At 39.0% G+C, this 21,918-nt stretch overlaps 1 protein-coding gene and 1 long non-coding RNA gene across 2 annotated transcripts in view; one reads left to right on the forward strand and one right to left on the reverse strand.

The window, feature by feature from the left end:
- Nucleotides 1–7,098, reverse strand: part of LOC112560027 (extracellular matrix protein FRAS1-like) — a 42,045-nt gene extending 34,947 nt beyond the window's left edge. The window contains exons 1-6 of the mRNA XM_025231587.1: nucleotides 6,907–7,098; nucleotides 6,182–6,213; nucleotides 3,753–3,860; nucleotides 1,500–1,589; nucleotides 884–1,043; nucleotides 101–237 (exon numbers count right to left, since the gene is read on the reverse strand). Of these exons, the coding sequence (XP_025087372.1) occupies nucleotides 101–237; nucleotides 884–1,043; nucleotides 1,500–1,589; nucleotides 3,753–3,860; nucleotides 6,182–6,213; nucleotides 6,907–6,997 (618 nt within the window). The 5' untranslated portion in view covers nucleotides 6,998–7,098. The remainder of the gene's footprint in view (nucleotides 1–100; nucleotides 238–883; nucleotides 1,044–1,499; nucleotides 1,590–3,752; nucleotides 3,861–6,181; nucleotides 6,214–6,906) is intronic.
- A 13,471-nt stretch (nucleotides 7,099–20,569) lies between these two features.
- LOC112576191 lies at nucleotides 20,570–21,918 on the forward strand. Its single transcript, XR_003101780.1, has 4 exons — nucleotides 20,570–20,711; nucleotides 21,093–21,116; nucleotides 21,313–21,397; nucleotides 21,758–21,918. It is a non-coding gene; the product is annotated as an uncharacterized LOC112576191 (long non-coding RNA).

Here is a 21,918-nt window from a genome sequence, read left to right on the forward strand (position 1 = left end):
CTTGGAAACACAACACTTACACAAACCTGTCCTTCCACACACACACACACAGAGACACGCGCACGCGTAAGTACAGAAACAGAGCACGTGCACGTATTACCAGAGCACAGTCAAGTTGAGGACATTGCTGGGGCAGACATTTTGTATGACCGTTGCGACACACGCACAAGACGCACGGCAAGGGTGACCACTCGGAGCCGTCGGGGTGCCGGACGCCATCTTGGTCTGTGCACGAAGCTGAAAGTGTATCATGGTGTAAGATTTGTGCGCGAAAGAAACATTTACTTGAACAAGTTTGTCGTGAATGTCGGGAACAAAATGGCTTACTCGAGGTAGCTTTACCTGCCAGAAGCAGGGCATATCTCACAAAGTAACGGGTGGTTTGGTCATCACCATTACCTTTTGGACAATTCTATAACTATGCACCGTAATAGTTTATACCTAGGCTTGTCATAAAATAAATGTAGTATATATACACACAGTCACACAAAACGTTTAATTTTTTTACTACTTTCATTGGCCCACGGAAAATGTTCCTGTCAGTGAAATTATAATTGCTACAACTTCCAAACGTTCCAGTTTTAAATGTTCCAGTTTTAGCTAAGAGCAGCTGTTAACAACACACATTGAAAATTTAGTTGCTGTACAAGCTGTCGACATTGTAGCAAGTCACAAATTATTCCAATGTAAATTACATCCCTACAAACTGTTTTAACAGATGTTTGTCCGTTTTTAGTTACTAAGATTCTGCTTTTATTCTTTCACTTTGACCGTGAACAGACACAGAGAGAGTTATTACACTGATTATACCTCAGCAGACATTTAAAGCTGTCGGTAAAATTAAGTTTCGCTTCAAACTTTCTGCTTCGTTGCTTCAACTCACGTCCCACAGGAATGCAGCGTGGACAACATTGACCAGGTAGACTCTGCAGCACCTGTCCAGGTTTGCACCGCTGCGGCGGGCAGGTAACGTTCCAGCACTTGACTTCTCCGTTATCACACACACAGGTGACGCAGGGCGTGGTAGACCAGGTAGTGCTGTCCTAAAAAAAATTAATAATAATAATTAATGCAATGTCAAGAAATAGATGTTGAAATAAAATTTAAATCTTTAAAAGGTAAATTTACGGCTAAGAACGGGTTTTGAGTTAGAATTCACCTCCTAAAGTAGGTCTTTTCTTAAAAGTCAAGAAGACGGTAGCTTTTATTATGACTGAGTAAAGATTCCCAAAATCTATGTGAATAAATACTTCCGTTGTCAATTTAACAGCGTATCGGAACTAGATGGTGGACTTAAGCACACCAAGTTTCTAACCAGCTGTACTAATAGACTTAAAATATATTCTTTATCGACATATTGTAGGCAAATCTCAGACGCAAGCGAAGTGAACCAGCAAGTCGAGGCAAGAGCACGTGTGGCTAGGTAATGAAGACAACGCCAGAACTCACCAGTATACCGGAACTGGACAATGGTACATATGGAAGATAGAGGAACTCACCGGAACAGGCTGGCCGTGCAGTTGACATGGTTGGCGACGAAGTCGACATTCTGGGCAACAAGTATTTTCCACAAGCTCTAGTTGCTGACCCTGTGCACAAAAGAAACAGTCAAAAACAACCTAATAGAGCAGAACAGGAATAGTATTTTCGGTAATGAATCAATTTCTTTTACACTACAAATACTATTTGCATTTTCTTTAAAACGATGCTCAAGATATTAACCAAAAATAGTAATAATAAACTGATGCAAAAAATCAGGAGTAAGAAATCGAACAATAATCTGTCAAAATTCTAGAGAATGCAAGAAACGATTGCCAAAGTGTACCAAACAATTCTATTCGATATACATATCAAGCAGGGTACCTATATAATTCTTGATAATAAACAGATGGATAATTCCACCCCATCGTAGCCCACAGACCAAAAAGCTTTTAGAGCACGGGATTCACAAACTACAGGGGGTAGGTGAGACTGTTTTCTTTCAATCATTTGGTAGCTAAATGCAGCGCGAATGGCAGGAAAACAAATTCTGGTGAGTCTGGTTTCCGGTGTGAAGTAAATTGAACTCTGTAGCGTTTTGCAAAAAAACAAACTGATGAGATGTGCTCCCATAATGAGAGGAGTTGGGGTCGACAGAAGTCAGAACACTCTACGCAGAAATGTGTAATAATTTAAAGTAATTAGGAAACAAGATGGTGCGGCAGTGTCCCAGACAGACTTAATTAAGATTTAGAACGCGTGACTCGCAAATACTGTAAAGGCGTTAGACTAATAGAAACTTCCGCTGAAAACATAAAAGACATATTTTTAACGAAGGATCACCAAGTACTAGCTTTCGGTTGCCTTCTGTGACAGACTGATGGCAAACAGACACTTTTGCCTTGCATTTTAAAGTTAGAGCTTGGATAAGTGTATAAAGTCAACTGTCTACCAACGTACCTCAGTAAACAGCATCAAACCTATACTGTATCATTAAGCATTTATTGTATATATTTCCTTTATCCTTTAGTTCCTGCGTTGGAGGTTTTTTTAAAATTTCTTTCGCAGCTTAAAGTTTTCCGGGTGGGGTGTAAAGGGAAAGAAAAGTAACAGAACAAAAGAATGAGAGGAAGAAAGGAGAAGTGAAGGGGGAGAGAAGTTAATGAGAAAGTTGGGAAGGGAAGAAAAAAGGACAGCGGGCGAGAGAAAAGGGGATTCAAAGAAAAGGGGACAGGAGATAAAAAGGATGTTCACAGAAAAGAGAGACAGAAAAAGAGGAAAACAGAGAGATAAAGAAGAAGAGGGAGAGTTGAAAAAGAGTGAGGAAGGAGAAACACCTGCAAATTCTTTCGCAATGACGTTTGCAGCTGCATCTTTTCAACGGCTGTACCACATAAACTCATGATGTCTAATAGTGAGGCCGGATCTGTATCGAGGCCGCTTCTATCCAGGAAGCTAACGTTTAAGACTTTCTTTCTTTCGATTTTTTTAAAGGCAGCACGCAACCCTCGCCGCCATCATCACTCTTGCTCGCAATGCCACATAACTCCTGGCAAGTGTTCCTCTACGGCAGAGGACCGGTGCAGTGCCGACCCTAAACCATACGCCAAGATATATTTAGAGCAATGCTGACGCGAGCCATGCACACTTTTTTTGAGAGGATTCTTCAACATAGAAGTTTTTGCTGGAAGAATAAGAAGCCGGTGCCAGTGGGTCCATTACATAAAAAAGTATTTTGAGTCATCATTATAAAAGGCAGATACCATTCAAATTCATTAAACCTGGATTTGAAGAATTGTTTTTTTTTTGTTGGTTTTTTTTTTGGTGTTAATTACCACATTACATAGAAGCAACTTTTGACCCATCTTTGAAAGCAAGTTCTATTAAAATCCATGAAACTTGGTTTTAAATAACAATTCTTTGGTAATTTTATTAAAACCCTTCGGCTTAGAGAGTAATCGATGGTGGGTTTTTTTTTCATTCGTTCACAACACACAACACACTGCTATCAAAATATTTCACTTATATCTAACTGACGATGAAATAGTTCAGTGATAGAAGCATAGTGATAAAAATGTATGAGGTATAAAAACTCATTGATAGCCCAATATTTACACATTCAGCAATGCTACTACAACTGTCACAACTACACTATTGTTGCTTTAGTTAGAAATGACATCATTAGGTCAGGATAAAAATAATAACTACTACTCCTTGCACCATGTAAGCTTAAACAACAATCCCTCAAATGTCGTCGTGTAATATCAACTCACTGCAGCGTAGTCACAGTGGGGGTCCTTGCAGACGATGTCTTCACAGACGGCTACAGGGTCCTCACACAAACACACGGTGCAGGGTGTAGGACGCCATACGCTGCCATTCTGAAATAGGAACACCATGAATCGGAGCTAAAATTGAAAGTAACGATATATATATACACACACACATAACAAGTTTTACGAAATAACAGATTTATGATTTATAAAGAAAACAGCTTTAGGATTTACATATATCACAAAACCCAGACTATCTCTCAAACCCATAGTTTATTTTTTTTTAAGTTGATGACTTACATCAAAGTAAAATTTGGACAGTGTGCAACGAACAAAATTACAAATATACTCTACTGTTGCACGGTAACAGAGTGTTGACACAAAATTTGACGCAAACATTGGTGCTTAATGTTGTCTTCTTTTTCGACAGAGACAGCCCGGTGGTATTACCGAAAGGTGGACAAAATAAGAGTTGAAGCTGTTGTGGCCGAGGAAAACCAAATGCCTTCGTCTTTTTTTTTTTTATTAAACAATGGGAGGTTTAAAGCACAGAAACTAAGACAGGGAATTATCTGCTAATCTTAAGCGTAACATGGCGGCGTCGAGTCATTAAGGAAAGCTCTGAACAGCAAGTAGCATAATTTCTGTTCTTTAAATAGTCATGGCTAGACTGGATGCCTTTTGAACTCTTGATGAAAGATCCTTCAATCTTTAGAACATTTGAATTCTTGTTTCTTTTTCAAGTGGTGTCTAAACAGCAACTAAATCTCATGGCAGGGACGATCGAGAGTATTCGAGGATCTTCCTAGGTACACGTGATAGCTAATTCATTTTGTCGGAGAAACGGACAACACCGAGTGCTCTGGATTTGATTCTGTACCATTCCTGCGTGATCTTTTTTATCTTAAAAGTTTTCCTCGAGCTTCGTCCAGATGTTTTCGATACCATGAATACTGGTGGTGCTGTTTTAACAGCGTACATGTCCCCACCCTGGTTATGTGGGTATGTTACTGTTATTCCACAGATGGTTTGTTGGCATTCCTGGCAGGGTAAGGACACAGTTCCTGTCAGCCCCAAGGTTTTTTCTCTTTGTCATTCTCCTCGCTTCGTACACAGTCCTCCTTCTTTTCCTTCTTCTCTCTCCCCCCAAATCTTTTCCGTATTCTTTTTTATCCTTTCCTCTCTTTATCTTTATGTATTTCCGTTTTACTGCCTTCCTTTCGTTAAACAGTCCTTTGTGGCATGTAATTTGCTATGTAGATATAGGAAAGATCATTTACAGCTAGAATAGAATTACCATCTACAATTATGACTATCCACGGTGAGGAAACTTTGCTATGCACAGCTAGAATATCCTACAAGCCATCTACAGCTGGGACACTACCGTCGACAAGCAGGACAAAATACCATCTACAGCTACCACTCGTTAGCATCTACAACTAAGAAGCTTCGCCATCTCTCACTAGGAAACATTGATTGTTACAACTCATATTCTTGATTGTCAGATTGCTTTTTGCAAAGAGAATTGAAATCACGTTCATTTTCAAGACACTGAATCAGAAAATTCAAGAGTTAATGCTGGGTGGCATAATCTAACCGAGTGTTCTTCGACTTAAAACCGTGTCAAAAAGGTTGTCTTTCCACACCTGTCTGCCTGCCAAAGACCTGCTTGAACATTACACCGGCTCACACCTGCCTATCCCTCATGTTATGTTACGGTTTCTTGATCATTAAGTCAAAGAGTTTTCCAAAGCATCGTGTTTTACTGGCGCAGCCACAGACATGCTCGTCTCCTAGCAACATCCTTCAAGTTCCACGCCTGAGGGAAAAAAACCCCCTAAACCATCTACTTCCACCTCCACTGAATCAGAACTTTCTATCAACCTTCAAGGGAAGACATTTCTAAACTTAGCTAACACTATATTTTGCTAACCACGTAGTCTAGCCATACCACTTGTGAGAAATACTAAAACGCCATCCGCTAGATAAATAGCTCTTACATTCAATCATGACACATACTGAGATTCTTATAACTGCATTACATAATTGCATTACAAACCGACCAATAATATGATATCTTTGCTCGAGAACAGGTATGAGAGAAGCAGCTTTCTATCCGCTTAGTCAACTCATGCCAGACAGAAGTCTGAACACGTTAACTGAGATCTGAAGAGTGGCTGGCATAGCTGATGAATGTAGCCCCGCTATCCTCTCCTGTCTCAAGTGATACCAGCATAAACTGATATAACTGTAGATATTATGCAAGTTGTTTATTTTAAGTCGAGCAAGCGGCATGATTCTAATATGGTCTGATATAAAATCCAGCCTCCCTGGCCGATGTAGCGTCTTCGTGTTTTAATTTTACACTGTGCAACATCTCAGCCTGTATTTTATATATTTTATTCAACAGGAAAAACAACATTGCTCACCATATAATGTTGTCCTTCGTAAGGGCAGTCACCTGCAACGACAAACATGGCATTGTAAGGACGAGAGACTCTTACTCTCGACGTTTTTTACAAACCAAAGAGTACTCTGTCCCTAATCAGTGAAATTTCTCGCCTCTTCAAGATATAATTGTCGAAATGTAGAAGAAAACTAAAAGAGAGATTATTTTCGGAATCCAATGGGATGAAAGCTGCACGAATGAAAAATTGCGCCGCTGAATCTACAATCTCAGCTAACATTAATGCACTCCGTTCTTAATGTCCATATTCTTTTTTGACTCTGTGTACATTTAAAAAAATCGCATTCTATGTTACATTGTTGAAAGGTCGTTAACTGTTTTAGGTTGTGTTTTATTCTTCTCTTGAAAATGGACCTTCTTGTTTATCCTTATCTATTCCAAACACTTTTTTGTGAAGATACTCCATTATTCTTACATCCTCTGGTCTCACTCACATAGATACGAATTTTTAGGAACACAGAGGTAAACAAACAAAGATTAAGCAAAATTCAACTCTAATCTTTCCTAACCTTGACCTTCTTAAGGTCGATATCTATTTCCATCTCTACATTACTAGACCTCTGTAGATAAACACAATATGATACTGTTTCATTCCGTATAAATCTACCCTTATTCGTTTATTTTATCCGAGTAAGCGTGGGTTAAGCATATACTAACAGTAAAGACATTAACATCTGTTGTTATTACCTGTTACAAGCTTGAAATAGAACCAGCAGGTGAGAAGGATTTGTGTCACTCTGGTGCAACCCAGGTGGGAAATTGGACCGCGTAGCCTCATTTCCTCTTTTGCTGTTCTTCATAGTCTCCGTCACCGTTGTTCATTGTCTCAGTTCTTTCATCACAAATGCAGGCCCTTTGGCCTTCACTTGCACAGCGCTTAGAACCTTCTTCAATGAAGGCAACACTCCTATGAATAGCGATTACGATAATCTCCAGTGAAGGGACAAAGTTACATCATCTGCTGATGTTCTGCTGTGATATTTAACATTTTTCCTTTAACTGACACATTTCTGACACTCGATTTTCTCTTTGATGAAGAACAGGTCCCTCGAATCGTATCTTTCTCTTTCTCTTTACTTAAAATACATGGGAAAGCTTCAAGCTTATATGTTCTTTAACTTTGTCTCCTTTCTCTATCTCGCACGCGCTCTGATTTAGTTATTTCACCGCTCAAGACAAAATAGTCCGCCAGGTGTGAGTAGTCTAGCAGACGACAACGGACAGACCTGTATAATCTCGGCCTATCTCGCGTCAAGCTGCGTGAGTCTGCATTACTCCACGCGCTGCATTCCTCTTATCGGAACTCCAGCTTGCCTTCTTTGTCCTCGGTGAAAATGTGTTCGAGCATATCTTGCATTTAGAGCTTGTCGCCGACAATAAAATATCAAATGGCAAAATCTAATAATTTACAAAAAACATCCACAGAGGTCGTAAAATACTGTAGCACTAACGCAGTCTCAGCACATTAATAGCTTTCTGGACAGGGCTAAAAAACTGTAGGCGAGTCTTTTAGTGGAATTCTGTCACATCCGGTAGATTTCTCCAAACGCAATGTGTTTCCTGTTTCACAGAATCGTGGAGTTTCGGAATGGGGCGTTCACATGGCCTTGCAATCACAGATAAGAGGGAAGAGAAACACAAGCATGAAGACCTTGTAATATCAACACTTCTGTGTTGAAAGGTATCTCGTACTTTCCATCCTCATCACAAATAAACGATCACTTTTAAAATAAAGTGACAGAAAGCCCACGTAGTTCTCTTGCTCATTCGGAGGAAACGAGAGACAGATAAATAAACAATTCCTTGGGAACCGTCATCAACCAAACGTGAACTCGTCTAGGAAAAGACAACTCTCACGCGGTGCTTTCTGTTGCTTAGAGTTACTTGTCCTGATCGACTCTGTCTCCAGCCTGAAAAAGGAAAATACGGAAAAATACAGGTTGTCAAATATCCTTTATTGGACAAAATTATGACTATTAAGAGATGGGAGAAAGCTGTGTAAATGGAAATCTCTCTTTGGTAAGAGGCATGTGAAATCTGAAGAAGTAACTCCATAATGGATCAAAATAGTAATATGGAAGCAACGGAAAGCCCGAGTTTTCGTAGATGATATGGTGTTAGACATACGACATAACTGCGATGTCTTCTCTTTACAAGGCAGTTAATGACTAAAATACTCGTAATGTTATAAAAGGATGTTATGATTTTTCCTCAGCTGAAAATTCTAAGTGATCTTTGAGTTCTTCTTCCGACCCAAAACTCATCACGATAAGATCACACATGATTTGTTAATTACACAATGGTCATGAAGTATCATAAGGCAAATGAGGTATTATGTAACTGAAAAATAATAAAGCAATAGTAAAGCTTGCAGATTAAGTGTTACATAGAATGAAAAGATTGGAGAAATATATTGAGGAAATTTGTTTCACTCGTTGACTTTGCACCTTTATATTAGCATTAACTTTCATCTTTCATCTTCGCAGTCCTACAGCGCAGTTTTTTGTTTGATCAGCATTTTCCAAATTTTACTTTGATTTTTACTTTAACTATTTATTAGATTTTTTCGAGCTATCGTACATCATATTAGTAAGGAAGTTTTCTATTTCAGTCATCTGGTAGTGCAAACTGCCACCGCGCCTGGTCCTTTTGATGATCTTCATAGTGCCTAGTTATCAATGTTTTGTGTTGGTCAACCACTGACTGACCAACACTAGTCTTTAGCAAGCAAACAAAACATAGCTACAGTTTCTATCGTTTAATAGCCATGAAACTGTTTGCCGACAATCTGTCTTCATTCAGCTGAAGCTGTAAGTTAACAATGAGCTAAGAAGTACTTGTGTGGAAGTAAGACAGAGACAATGTCAAGCAGTTCCTTACTGTTAAGACAGCCTTGTCCTCCCGCAAGGTCCCGTCGCCTGCCCTTGGTAGCAGTCAGTGGTGCTCCATGCTACCGGCAAACAACCGGTCGCTTGCCTGTAGTAGGTACAGCTAGGTGTCGGAAGGTGCGGCCTGGAACGCTGGCACACGGCGCGAGATGTACCTGTCGCACACGTATACAAGAAATGCAGTTCTTCACCGCCTATCGCTTGCGGAAAGGAAGGTGGGAAAGGAGGTGGGGGTAACTGCTGCAAAGAGCTTCTCATCAGTTTTTTTCCCTTCCTCCATCATTCTTCAACCTCACTTCCTCCCTTTTCGCTCACTCACGCGAACTCATCTCCGTACCAAGTGGCTGAGCGTTTTTACTGAAAGCGTCCTGAGTCGTGTGTTGGTTTCTTCCCACTGAGAAAGCATGTAAGGCTTTCATAGACTTGGGGTGGGAAAGGGGTAGGCAGAGGGTTGCAGACAAAAGAGTGCGGATGATGCAGGATGAGTTGATGATGGGGCTTAAGAAGAGGTGGGGGAAGAACTTGCTTTGATGTGAGACCGTGTCCATCAGTGAAGAAGGGTGGAGATCACAAGGAAGTCAGGTAACATTTAGCTTGATCCAGTGCATGCGCAAAAAAGACTATCAATGGAGAAAGACGGGTTGGTACAAAGTACATTCTTCCGCAAATAAACCGTAGTGCTAGATGCTGAGAGTGTTGATGCGATGTGAGGTTGTAGCTGAGTTTTGCTGAAGGTTGGTGCCAGTTTCTCTGTTGGTCGACGTGTGGACTGCATATCCGAAGCAGATACAGCATGGACTGAAGTCTTTCTACAGGTCAGAATAAAATCACGTTTTTGACTTCAAAGGACTTCAAAGTGCCCGGTGTTTGTGCAAGTATAGCAGGAAAAATTCTCATCAGATTTTTGCCTTTCCCGCTTACCCGTCTTCAACTAGCTTGCTTCATGCAGCTAAAGCTCACTTCACAATGGCCTGCTGCAAATAAACCTGAGGCTCATTTACAGAAGTATGGCCTCAACATTTTCAGTCCTACCTTCTTTGTAATACTAATCATTTATTCTAAGCTTTGTCAATTAACAGTAAGCTGTACCTAATCATGTGTCTTGATCCCTTACTTGGTGTTCTCAGCATATGAATGCTTACAGGTCATTTGATTATACGTTTACAGATCAGTTACGAAAGAAAAACTGAAAATTAAAACAACAACAACGTGTAAAGTAGTTTTAAAACGAATGAAAGGATTTTTGGAAACATCAACAGAAATGCTCTTGTCGTTGGACCTTTTTACAATCAGTTTCAAAAACTATCCAGAGTCCGAAATGACATGAACTGACATATTAACATAAACATAGACATAAACCTCTCACTTGTACAAAATGCGTAGTCCGCTTTAAGTAATGTTTAGAAAATCTTACTTGGATTAACCTGAATTTGTATTTCTGGTGTCACAGTAGGCCGCGGAAATAAGAAAATATTTGTTGGATTCTTCATAACACTGGGTTCATATCCATTAGTTTTTATGTGCTTAATAATATCTTCCCTTCCCAGACATCTTGGCTATTTTTGGCTTGTTTTGCATCACATATCTTTGCACACCAGTCTAAACTATGTAATTCTCTCTCTCCCTCTTTTTTTTTTTTTTTTTTTTGGCCTTCTTGTATTCTTAGCTATTCTGTTTTCGGAGAAGCCATGTCTTCTTTTATCTTGACAGCTTTCCTAGTCTGTTAACGTCATCTTCGCATTTCACTTTTGATCTTTTATTTGGGAATCGGTGGTTAACCACCGCTGTTTGCAAAATCCTGGCACAGGCAATGAACTGCTTAGGGACGATGATAACTTTGTTGGCACCGACTGATGTTAACTCCATCTACACATGGCATCTGACATCTCTGCCGACTCCAACAGGCTTTTGTTCTCTTTCTCGACGTATGTTCCTTGCGTAGCGTATTTTTCTTTTACCTAAAGTTCTGAAGAACTTGATGAAATAACTGTAATCGAAGAAGAAATATTTATATTTCGTGTACCAAACTTTCTGACGATATCAACCTTGCCAACGGTCAGCGTTCGAGAAGAGGCAATGATTTCAAGTCACAAACGTGAACTATCTACTTAGAAGTAAAACCCTTGCTTATTAATTACATTTATTCACATTAAATATATTTTGTTTTAAAAACAAAACATAAAATAGGCATTTTTCTGAAAACACGTTGATTACCGAAAATTGTTTTTTTTTAAGTCGTAGCATGACATGGAACAGCTGGAAAAGACTTCCTCTTGTTGTGAATGCTTTTGTAATCTGCAAAAGCCGAGAGTAGGGAATGACTAAAACTGTAACTTTGGATCTTACTGTACTAAAAAAAAGAGAACCTTCAAGAGGAGCCTCATTAATAGAAATAATGAAGACAAAGAAAAATGGTAGGAGGTTCTTGCCAGCACCTGTCGGCATGTGTCCCAGTCCAGGAAATTCACTCTGCTGTTGTAGGTGCGAGCTTGTGCCAGGCTAACGATGGCTTTATCATTACGTCCACACATAAACATACAGGACGAGGGGAACACAAGTGGAAACAGAAAGAAAGAAGGGAAAGAAACAACAAAGATGTCAATGAGTGAGCGAACAGATGATCATAATAAATTAATCCACAACAATAACACAGACTTATCTGTCTACTCCACTTTGTTTCTAGCAAGAAGCGTGAGCTTTTATTAACCCCCTACCTTAAAATTTTCAATTTTTTTTTATCCACTGGGGCTTGAATCGCTTCTCCTTTCTTAGCAGGCTTTGTATGGATGATTTTTAGTTTTGTAGATACGGTTGTATGCCCCATTGGAGGGTTGTACAAGCTATTTACTTTAAAAGAAAGATTTTTATTTTGCCATCGTGCGTATGACTGGCTGGCCCACCTACACGCAAGGCAGGGGCATAACTAATAATTTATAGCAACTAATATGGCAGACTTTTTAATTAACTTTGTCCGCATTTGCGCACTGAGTGATCCGCACATGTGGTGAACGTGACTCGTCAGTCTTTTTTCTGTGTTCAGTTGTCTATCGGAAAGACAATTTCGTGACGATCGAAGACTTAAATATCTTTTTATTTGGAAAAAAATGATATAATAAAATATATTTTCGGTATAGAATATGTAGTTTTTTTAAAAAGTGGACGAGGGTGCGCGTACCAGTCTTTAAAAAACCCTGAGAACATTGCGTGGGTACCTCAACAGAGCGGAAGCTGGAATGGAAATACATTTTTTTACCTTCTCCTTGAACATAATTAATGCTTCCGCTACACATGCTGGTAGCGGATGCTCACGAAGCAAAAGAAGCTTCTGGGGTGAACGATCTCGACCGCCATCTGCTGAAAACTGGTACAGAGCGATTTAGCGTAGGGCTGGTACTTACACCATCTTCACCTGGAAGTTCGCGCTTTTGGCAGAAGAAAATGTTTACAATTTTTCACACACGTGTGTGTGTGTGTGTGCTTGTAAATTTGCGCTCCTGTGTGTCTTTGCAATACAGTTTTTCCAAAGTTAACAGGCGGACAGAGAACACTCACGTATGAGACCAAAAGAGCACAGTAGCTGCTTCGAAACCCTCTTGCCGCAAGCGTTCCAGCTGTTGAATGGGTACTGAACTCCTCTAAGGGTTGGGTTGGAGCAATAAAGGCGTCACGAGAGAGAGAGAGGATATGCACCGCCATCACTATTAATCTGTCCATGGTACTTGCACGATCTTTAACACATCACTATTCATTGTCCGACAGGTTTTACCTTTTACCTTTCTTTTCCCAAAGTAGGATTGCTCGTGAATCTTTCAATAGCTTAAATGATTTCTTTTTGAACACTTTTCCTACAGTCTCTTGAGAGAACAATATTTTTGAGATATTTACAATTTCGATTGTTGATGGTTCTTTAAATCGGCGTGCACATGAGGTAAAATCCATCTGGTGATGTCCAGCATTGTATTCTCGATGTCTACATTCGAGAACCCCAGCAGTTTTTCACAGACACTTAGAGGTAGTATCTTGACAGCACGTCAGATGAAGTTTCCTTCAGAATGCATGTACCAACACATCCTGTACTCTAGAACAAAGCAGAATCTGTTGTTACTGAAAACAATCCGGCGTCTAGGACCATGTTGCCGTTCACAAGGAGCTCGTTAATGATGAAAACACATCAAACAGGCGTCTACTAAGGCTGTATGTGAATCAAGTTGTCTTATGTTACTTCTTTTGTCATAACAGTATGGCAATTCTAAAGACTGAAGCACGACGAAAGATGGACGAGAAAGGAAAACAGAAAGAACATGAATAATAAGAAAAAAATAGACAAAAAAGGAATACGACAATAAAATGAAATTAAAAATCGTAAAACAGCATAAAAAAACTCTTAATTGAAAACAAAGCAAAAATAACATCAATCAACACAAAATAAGAATTACAAGAATAACAATCAAATAAAGAACAAGAATAACAAGCTTAACAAACAAACAAACAAAAAATACAGAAAAAATAACAAAAACCAATAAACCAAAAACATAAGAATTACAAGACTATCAAACATAAAAGGCCAAGAACATCACATCAGTAAATAACCAGCCAGCAGTCATTACCTGTGTTATTTACAAGACCTCCTGTCAGTGGGATTGGCTCCACTTCGTTTGCTTTCTTCCAGTGAAGCCCGCAAAACGCAAAGAGTTTTTGTTCTCTGGTCCCAGCAATTTGCAGAGAGTATAAAGAAAAGGTGCAGCGAGTGAATGAATCAGTCAGTGAGTCAGTTCCTTCTAGATAAAACAGTTATAAAACAATTACATGAATTACTACTGTTAATATATACACAGATGCCGGTAGAACATTTTCCACACGCACGCAGTCGTAAACTGTTTCTCATAAACACACACATGCACGTGCACGCAAGCAAGAATTCCCAAGTTGGGGGAAGTAGTTCAGTTTATTTGACTGATACAGACCAAAAAAAAAAAATTAAGAGTTTCAGTGCGTTAAGACACTGACATTGAAAATCAGTTGGTTCATAGTTTCTCTCGGCTTATCAGCAACAAATTGCTCCTAGAATAAAACAGTAGACACCTGGACTAGCAGTCTCTTTGCTTAAAAACAATGATCCGCGTGGAAAGACATCAGTGGTGTGCAAGGTTTCTCCATTCTGTCTGCATGAAGACCACCCGTTTACAACAGATGCCAGCCCCAGGGAGAGTTGCTTCGCTTAACAAGGTGCACAGGTATGAAGACAGAAGGTTGCCCAAAGTCAGTGCCATGGCTGGAATGTAAATTACCCGTTTCCAAAGTGTTTAGGCGAAGAGGCTAAGCTCTGTTTCACTGAGAGTTTCTAGCAGTCGGTTTGCCAACGGATGACTCCGAAGCCTTTGTGGGATGGAGAGGGTATTTAAAAAAAATTCTTTTAGCTCAGAAAGAGGGAGGGAGAGAGAGAGAGGAGGAAGGAAAAAGATAGATGGAGGGAGGGAGAAGGATAAAGAGCTTGCACGATGATGAACATCATAGACCTACATTGCTAAAACCATCAAAGAGAAATCGAACAAAAATTCTTGAAAAAAGGATTGAAGAAAAAAAAGAAAGAGAAGAGAAGAAGGAGAAGAAGGAAGAAATGATGATGATGATGATGATGATGATGATTACGAATAAAGAGCAGTTGTACACTCGTATCTACAGAAGTGCTTTGAAATTTGGTACATGAACCCTCCCTCCCGCAAAAAACAAGATTTTTGTCTTTCAGACACTTATTGGGGGACCATTTGTGTCTTCAGCCGCCATCTTGCAGTAGTTGCACGTGCAGTGCGGATGAGCTCAAGCACTCAAGGACACAAGCACGCGCGTTCGACACTGACGTGCGCGCGCATTCCTTCAGCTGGGAGCCAGCCAGCAGCAAAGCTGGATGGCAGAGGTGGTTGTAGATGGAAAGGTGGAGAAAGAAGCGAAAGAAAAATTTCCCCACTGCACTGCCAAAAGTGCAGCTTGGCATGGCTAGTTTATCGTTGCTTACATGTCTGTGTGTGTGTGTGGTCATTAGAGTAAAGTGGCTGAGATCTCACACTCGTTTGTCACCCAATTACTGTCCCCGTCTGGTCCTGTATAAGAAATAAGAGCCTCGAGGCAGTCACATATTTTGTAGTAATTATTATTTCACTTTTGATGGAAATCGTTTCAATTTATTATCGTGTATACACCAGCAAGTGACAGCCCACCAAGTTATATATACACACATGTAAAATTGAAGCAAAATTGTTATTTCTAGTAAAATTGTATCTAATTACGAAGCTGCAATTAGATGAAAGGCTAAAGTTCTGGTAATAGGCTTAAATAATTGAAAATTGTTTAAGAAAGGTGAATGGACGTTGAAGAAATATGGCATGTGTTGAGTTGTTTCTCTGTTATATTTATCTAAACTTAAACGTAAACGTTATTCCATGCCAATATGTAAAAGTAAGAGACATCTGAAATCGTTTGTGCCATCTGCGGTCCAGCTGCTCAACCTCAGATGAAGTGTCAGTGGTGCGTGTGTGATGTTGTAGGTGCGCACATTGTTATTCTTGATGCAAGTTTGTTGTTTGTTTTATAGCATATATAATATTGTTACTTGCCTTCCCCATGTCAAATTGCCCACTGGAACAAATAAAGCTGATCATTTCATTGTCATCAACTAATCATACCTCGTCGTGTCCTAGTTCCTGTGTAGTTATGTACAAAAGCAAATATTTTTAGCGTTTTCATAACCCACTTTACATGAAGTCATGATGCCCCTATCCACAGGATGTCATGATGCCCCTCTTTACAGGAAGAAGACTTTCCCACATCACAGAAAGGCTGACTGCCCCTGTGAGTGCTGAGGAACTCTGCGACTAGGCGTGGTTACAATTCCACACGAGACACGAAAAAGTTGCCTGTCCTCTACACGCTGATGCTTAGAACTGTTTACATTCGCAGCTCTTTCATTTTTGTTATTTATTTATTTTTTTTTAATCTCCCATTTTCTTGCCTTTTTATACAGATATCATCAGTATTCACGTTAGATTGATGGAAGTATTCCTGTCTGGCTGGTTACTTTGACTAAACTTATTTTTGGTATTTGCGTTTAAATGTGCGATGTTATTTATTGTTTTGTGTAAATGCATTATTGCAATCGATTTTCATCCTCTCTTTCGCTCTCAGTTCTAAGTGTGTGTGTGTGCCCGTGCGTGTGTGCTTGCGTATGTTTGATATATGTGCGTATATCATCATTCTATAAAACTGTATGTCCATGTCTCCGTTGGAATTTACGTTCACTTCTCCATGCCTACTTCATGCTTGATTCGTGTTCATCATATTTCTAAAATTCGCTTCCATATCCCACCAAGTCACTTCTTTTCGCTCTCCACCCATATTTTCTTAACCTTTCTTAAGCCCTTTTACCCAGTTTTCGTTTTCTTATTAATGCTGATATTTATTTAAGTCCTTCAAGCTTTCCCCAGTCGTGTACGTCCACCTCAAGTATCCCAAAGACTTCCCGTTATCCAAATAGTTGTTACTGTTTGCAATTTTCTCTATTTATTCTAACAACATTTTGAAGGCAAGCAATATTTGTACCAGTCGTGTGTGAGGTCTAATGAAGTTCAGGCATACTAAGTAAAAATTAACAGTGATAAATTGGAGACGACAACACACTTGCCCTTCTCTTCCTCAAAGCTCTTCCGTTTTCTCTCTCTCCTCCCGACAAACAAAAACCTAACCAAAACAAAAGAACAAAAAAGCAACTAAAATGTGTCTACCATCACTTGAGTAGGTATAATTGATGCCTGAGGGAAATGAAACAGCTGCTTACAGTAACAAAAGCAGCTTGCACTTGATAATACGTCAGCAGACAGCTTCCATCACGCGGGGCGCAGTCTTTAACAGGCTTTTGACGGAACTGGTGTCTGGTGGGGCTGACAGCTTGAGGCTGAGGCTGTTGTAGTGCCAAGAATCTGAAGTGTGTAGATATGGCTTCAGCTTAAGTTTGTTTACTATTATCTACAGAAATATTTCTCGTTTTAATTAAGGCCTGGATAATGTCCAACTACATTTTAGCTGTCGGCGAATCTTATGCTCTTGTACCACCATGCATGCACGTGCAAACGTGGAACATGTAAAGGTACTGACACGCGCGCACACACACACACACTGAAGTTTCATCTTGCTGTTAATAATTAACGATTTATTCTTTAATCACCAGGGCAACGCCTAGCGGGGTTGACAGATTCACATTGTGTTAGTCGCCGAAAGTAATTAGTCATGGCATGTGGTCTACCGCTGAAATGTAATCGGAGAAGGAGAATGTCGGCTCCTGCTAATATCTCCTGAGATACCGTGAGATTTTATGTCTGCCACGCAGCCAAAAGGACCGTACAATGGCAAGTGCCAAATTCCAAAGTGAGCGTACATTAAAACGAAGTTATAAAATGAACTTTGTCTTGATCAACAGGCACAACTTTCAAGAATGTATTGCTTTTGAAGTAATGGTCCCCCGAGGATGTCCTTTATCTGAGCTTGATACTGTAGGCAGATGATAGATAACTTTTAAAATCCTAGTTCTCCATATAACTGTACTTTTACACTTTTTTTAAAGAATGTTTAAGATTTATAAGACAGAGAAACTACATTAAGAGATTGGATAGTTAAGTGAATCATAAGTAATGTTTAAGCAAGTACAATTATGGAGCTCGTCAGGTTACTGATTCTTTACATAATGTATGCAGCAAAGGGCGTGCAAGCAATTGACCTTCTGACCTTTATGACTTTTGTCATTTGGTTAAAAAAAACAACTAAAAAATGCATCACCGACATGTACTAGATATTAGCTGTTTAAAAGAGTGGACCTCAAAATGTAATCGCTAAAACTTAAATCAATAGATAAGAAACCGAGAGCATGGGACTGCAAATAAAGGGATACAACACTCTCTGGTAGAGAACATGTCTTTACAAGATTCTCTCCCCTCATCCTTATTTTATTTTATGTTTTATTTATTTTTATTATTATTATTTTTTTTTTTTGGCAAGTCGAAGAATTTAATTGAAGCAACGTACTTGGAGTATCTTAACAATGAATTATAAACTTATTAATTATCCTAAGTGGTATACTAAAAGTATTAATATTATGTTGCATTGTTACTCTTTAAGTAACTCTATGCTCCTTTGTGCTTTTATTATGATGTCACTGTCTAATGATAAGAATGTCTTGTTCAGTTGACATATTTTTATCACTGCAGTTGCAAAATGTAATGAATATATATAGGATTGCTTTTATGTGATCTATCTCTGCTTTGCGTTTTACTGTTTATGGCTGCAAATGCCCCCCTTGGCTTATAGCTAGTGAAGAGTAAAGAATGAAAAGCAGAAGGAGGAAGGAAGAAAAACTTTGCTCGTCACAGTGTTTAAGAAGACTGTATGAAGTAGAGCCAAAAAAAAAGACAAAAACAAAAGAACTAAAAACGATCACGTGATATTTGAGATAAGACACAAGATACACAGTGTCAGTCTTTCCTTCTGCTTGTATTTCAGTACACCTGGTCACTGATTCAAGATACGGTCTAAAAATGAAAGTCGTCGCCATTTTGCTTCTAGTGTCTATTGTGACAGGTGGGTTGATGAAACAAAAGAGTTTTAAAACAACACGGCATTCATTTTTTTTTAGGAATCTCACTTATTAAAGTCATCGTGGTTTAGTTCGGTATTACCTCTGTTTTTAGAAGTAGTGTTGGGGCTTTTTAACATGCTGAGTTCCAAACGTAAATGGCCTTTGCAAACTAAGCGACGAAGCAAACCGAATTTGATGAAAAAAAATGTGTATGAATCTTTTACTCGCATAACTATTTTACAGGTGCACCTACTGGAGAAAAGAGAGGTAAGTATTCAGCTTTATTATCTCATGGGGTAGCTACTATGACTGGAGGTAGCTATAGGCCAGAAAAAAATGAGAGGGATGGCCCTTGTAGTGGTCGTATTCATGAAGAGAGTGTAAGCCGATTCCCGAATAAATGAAAGGCCAAGCGTCTTCTCTCCGTAGGTACAGAGCGGCCTCAAGACCTGTATATTTATATAACAACCACAATCGCATCCTCAACGAATATATGTGCGTGGGCGCAGGTGCACAGTTAATCATTTTGTTTAATTAATGAAGTTCATCTTATGTTGTTAGCGTTCTTGCCAGACTGCAGTTTGGGGGGGACATGTCAAATGGACCCGTGCATGTACACGCGATGCACGGCAACCACTCGATGTGTGTATGTATCTTGCAGTCTTCTTTCTTATTTCTGTCCTTGATATGTTTTTGGTTTCCTTACAATCCTTAAGTAACAAATGTTGATAAGCGTTGTTGTGACTGTTGAAGCTGTTAAACACGTAAGACAAAGCACTTATAATGGTCATGTCTGAATAAGAGAGTTTATTTTTGTAGGAGCTGTCATTGCCAGTGGAGTTGTGTCCCATTGGAACTGTTAACTCCAGATCCCACAGAGTAAGGTCGTACAAGCCAGCTCCTGATCCTGTCAAATGTAACCAACCAAGTAAGAGAAAATAAAAAAGATGATGATCTGCTCAATCTCTGAGCAAAAGTTTCCGTTGCTGTCGATGTTTGATTAATGTGAAGTGCGTGTGAAGCAGAAACAACAAAGTAAAACACAAAGACACACGCAAAAATGCCTGCATGCTTATTGTATATGCATGCTCACTTTTTTCAATGTTTAGAGACTCATATGCGGAGGTAATATCCTGGACTGTTTCTCGATTTAAACATAACAGGGTATTAGAGCTGGCATGCAGAAATAACACGTGAAGTAAGCAGCTTTTGCAGACCTTGGTTTGACACACTTCTAGGCAACATGTCTAAGACATATCATTAGAAATAGACTGATAAACATTTACAGAGCACACACATTTAAAAACAATTTCTGTCACTGTTTTGCACATGAAATACAACAATCGCCATTTAGTCTTTATTAATCAGTCCATTGTTGATGTAACTTACTAAGATAAGATGATGTGTTTATAACATTAATTAAACCGCGTGTAAAATTTGCATAAAACAATCCACCAAACGTGTTCTTCCATTTATGAAATATATATTAAAGTACAGAATTACACCTAATTATGTACATTATTTTATGACATAATAGTCACACATACTTAAGAAGTTGTAAATTTAACTGAAAGAGCCGAAGGTTGTGTACCGCGAAAATCGTTCAAGAAACACGAATGGCGCAATGCGTCCTGACCTGCATTGTTGTCTTATCTTGAGGATTCATACCCCCTCTCACCTATCTTTCTCTCTTCTCCACACACACAACGGTCTTTGATTCCCGAAAATGGTTTTAACATTGCACAATCGCTGCACATAGTTATCCTGAAGTTGTTGCTAAATAAGACAAGTAATACAGCCATACAAAAGGGTGGAGCTGTGTTTTAAACAGAGGACATGTGACGTAGAGGAGAGATAAGGAAGAGTGTTCAGCATTTATTGAGCAACAGGTTCATTTAATCTCCCGCAGTTTGGAGAAAACACTGTCCTGGACATGAAGGTCGCTGCTGTCTTTATTCTCACCTGCTTGCTCGCTCTTTCCGCAGGTAACTTTGAAATCTTAGGTAAAGTAGGAAACCACAGATGAGCACCGAAGGAGCTGTTCAAAGACAAAAAAGTATGCTTGATACCTTGTAATCTTTTGACCATAATAGTTTGCACAAAAATGAAAAGTCCTCTATGGATCTTCTCCATCATGGTCTGGGCATACAAGTTATCATACCACAAATTTCATATCGAGCCTTTTATTAAATAAAATTGTTGCATTTGATATTTTTGTATAGATTATAAGAACATGTTTGTAACGCATAACTCTTCACTAAAACTGTTTTTTCAAAGCATTTTACACTGAGAGCAAGCTTATGTTTTCTATGAAGATATGCGTGTAAATACTTTTAGTGAGTAAAGTATTGAACACTTTTTGACAGGGGCACATGTAGAAGAAAAGAGAGGTAAGTATCTTGTTTTACGCATTCTGTTGCCTCGAGTTATCTTGATATATCCGATTTTTGATGTAATTGCGAAAGAAAAAGATGAGGAAAGAAATTTAAAAACAAAAAAAGTAAATATTCACACGTGGATGCATTTAATGCTATGTGTATATATGCACAATTTCAACCTAAATACAAAGTTACATTTTTTTGATAGGTGTTTTGCCACTTTGCATCACCACGAGGTTGTGTTTCATGAACCCATGTCTGGCAGCTCTTTGTGCTCCAAATACAGTTTGCTTGTATGTTATCCTTCGGTTTTTGTTTCAAAGCTTGGCGTTAAAAATAGAGCAAAATTTGATTGAGCCAATGATTTCAAAAACTTTTTTATTTTCTAATCAATTGTGCCACTCTTCCGATAATTTAATTTTTAACAACCGGTTACTTTTTGTCTTGCTAGTTCATATTTAAATAAGATCTTACGGAAAAGACGTTTTTCTAAAGGAAATGTAGGCTCAGAAAGAAGAGTTAGAAACACACAAACGTCAAACACAAAGTAGTAAGATAATAACTAGTAATACATGATTTACAAATAGCTATTTAAATAATGCTCCAAACTACTCTGTACACTTTTTTTTTTCTACTCTTTATTGTTCTTAAAGAAACTGCAACTGCCAAGCCACTTGCGTGCCCGTGACTGAGAGTGAGGTCACTCCATGAAGCAAACAGAAAACCTCTGTCAATGCCAACGTAAAATTTTGTTTCACGGGTCGAAGCAAAACAAAAGTTTTGAAAATAAAAGAAGTGTGGTTGCTTGATTCTT

Source organism: Pomacea canaliculata, linkage group LG1, assembly GCF_003073045.1.
Source record: "Pomacea canaliculata isolate SZHN2017 linkage group LG1, ASM307304v1, whole genome shotgun sequence".
Lineage (NCBI taxonomy): Eukaryota > Metazoa > Mollusca > Gastropoda > Architaenioglossa > Ampullariidae > Pomacea > Pomacea canaliculata.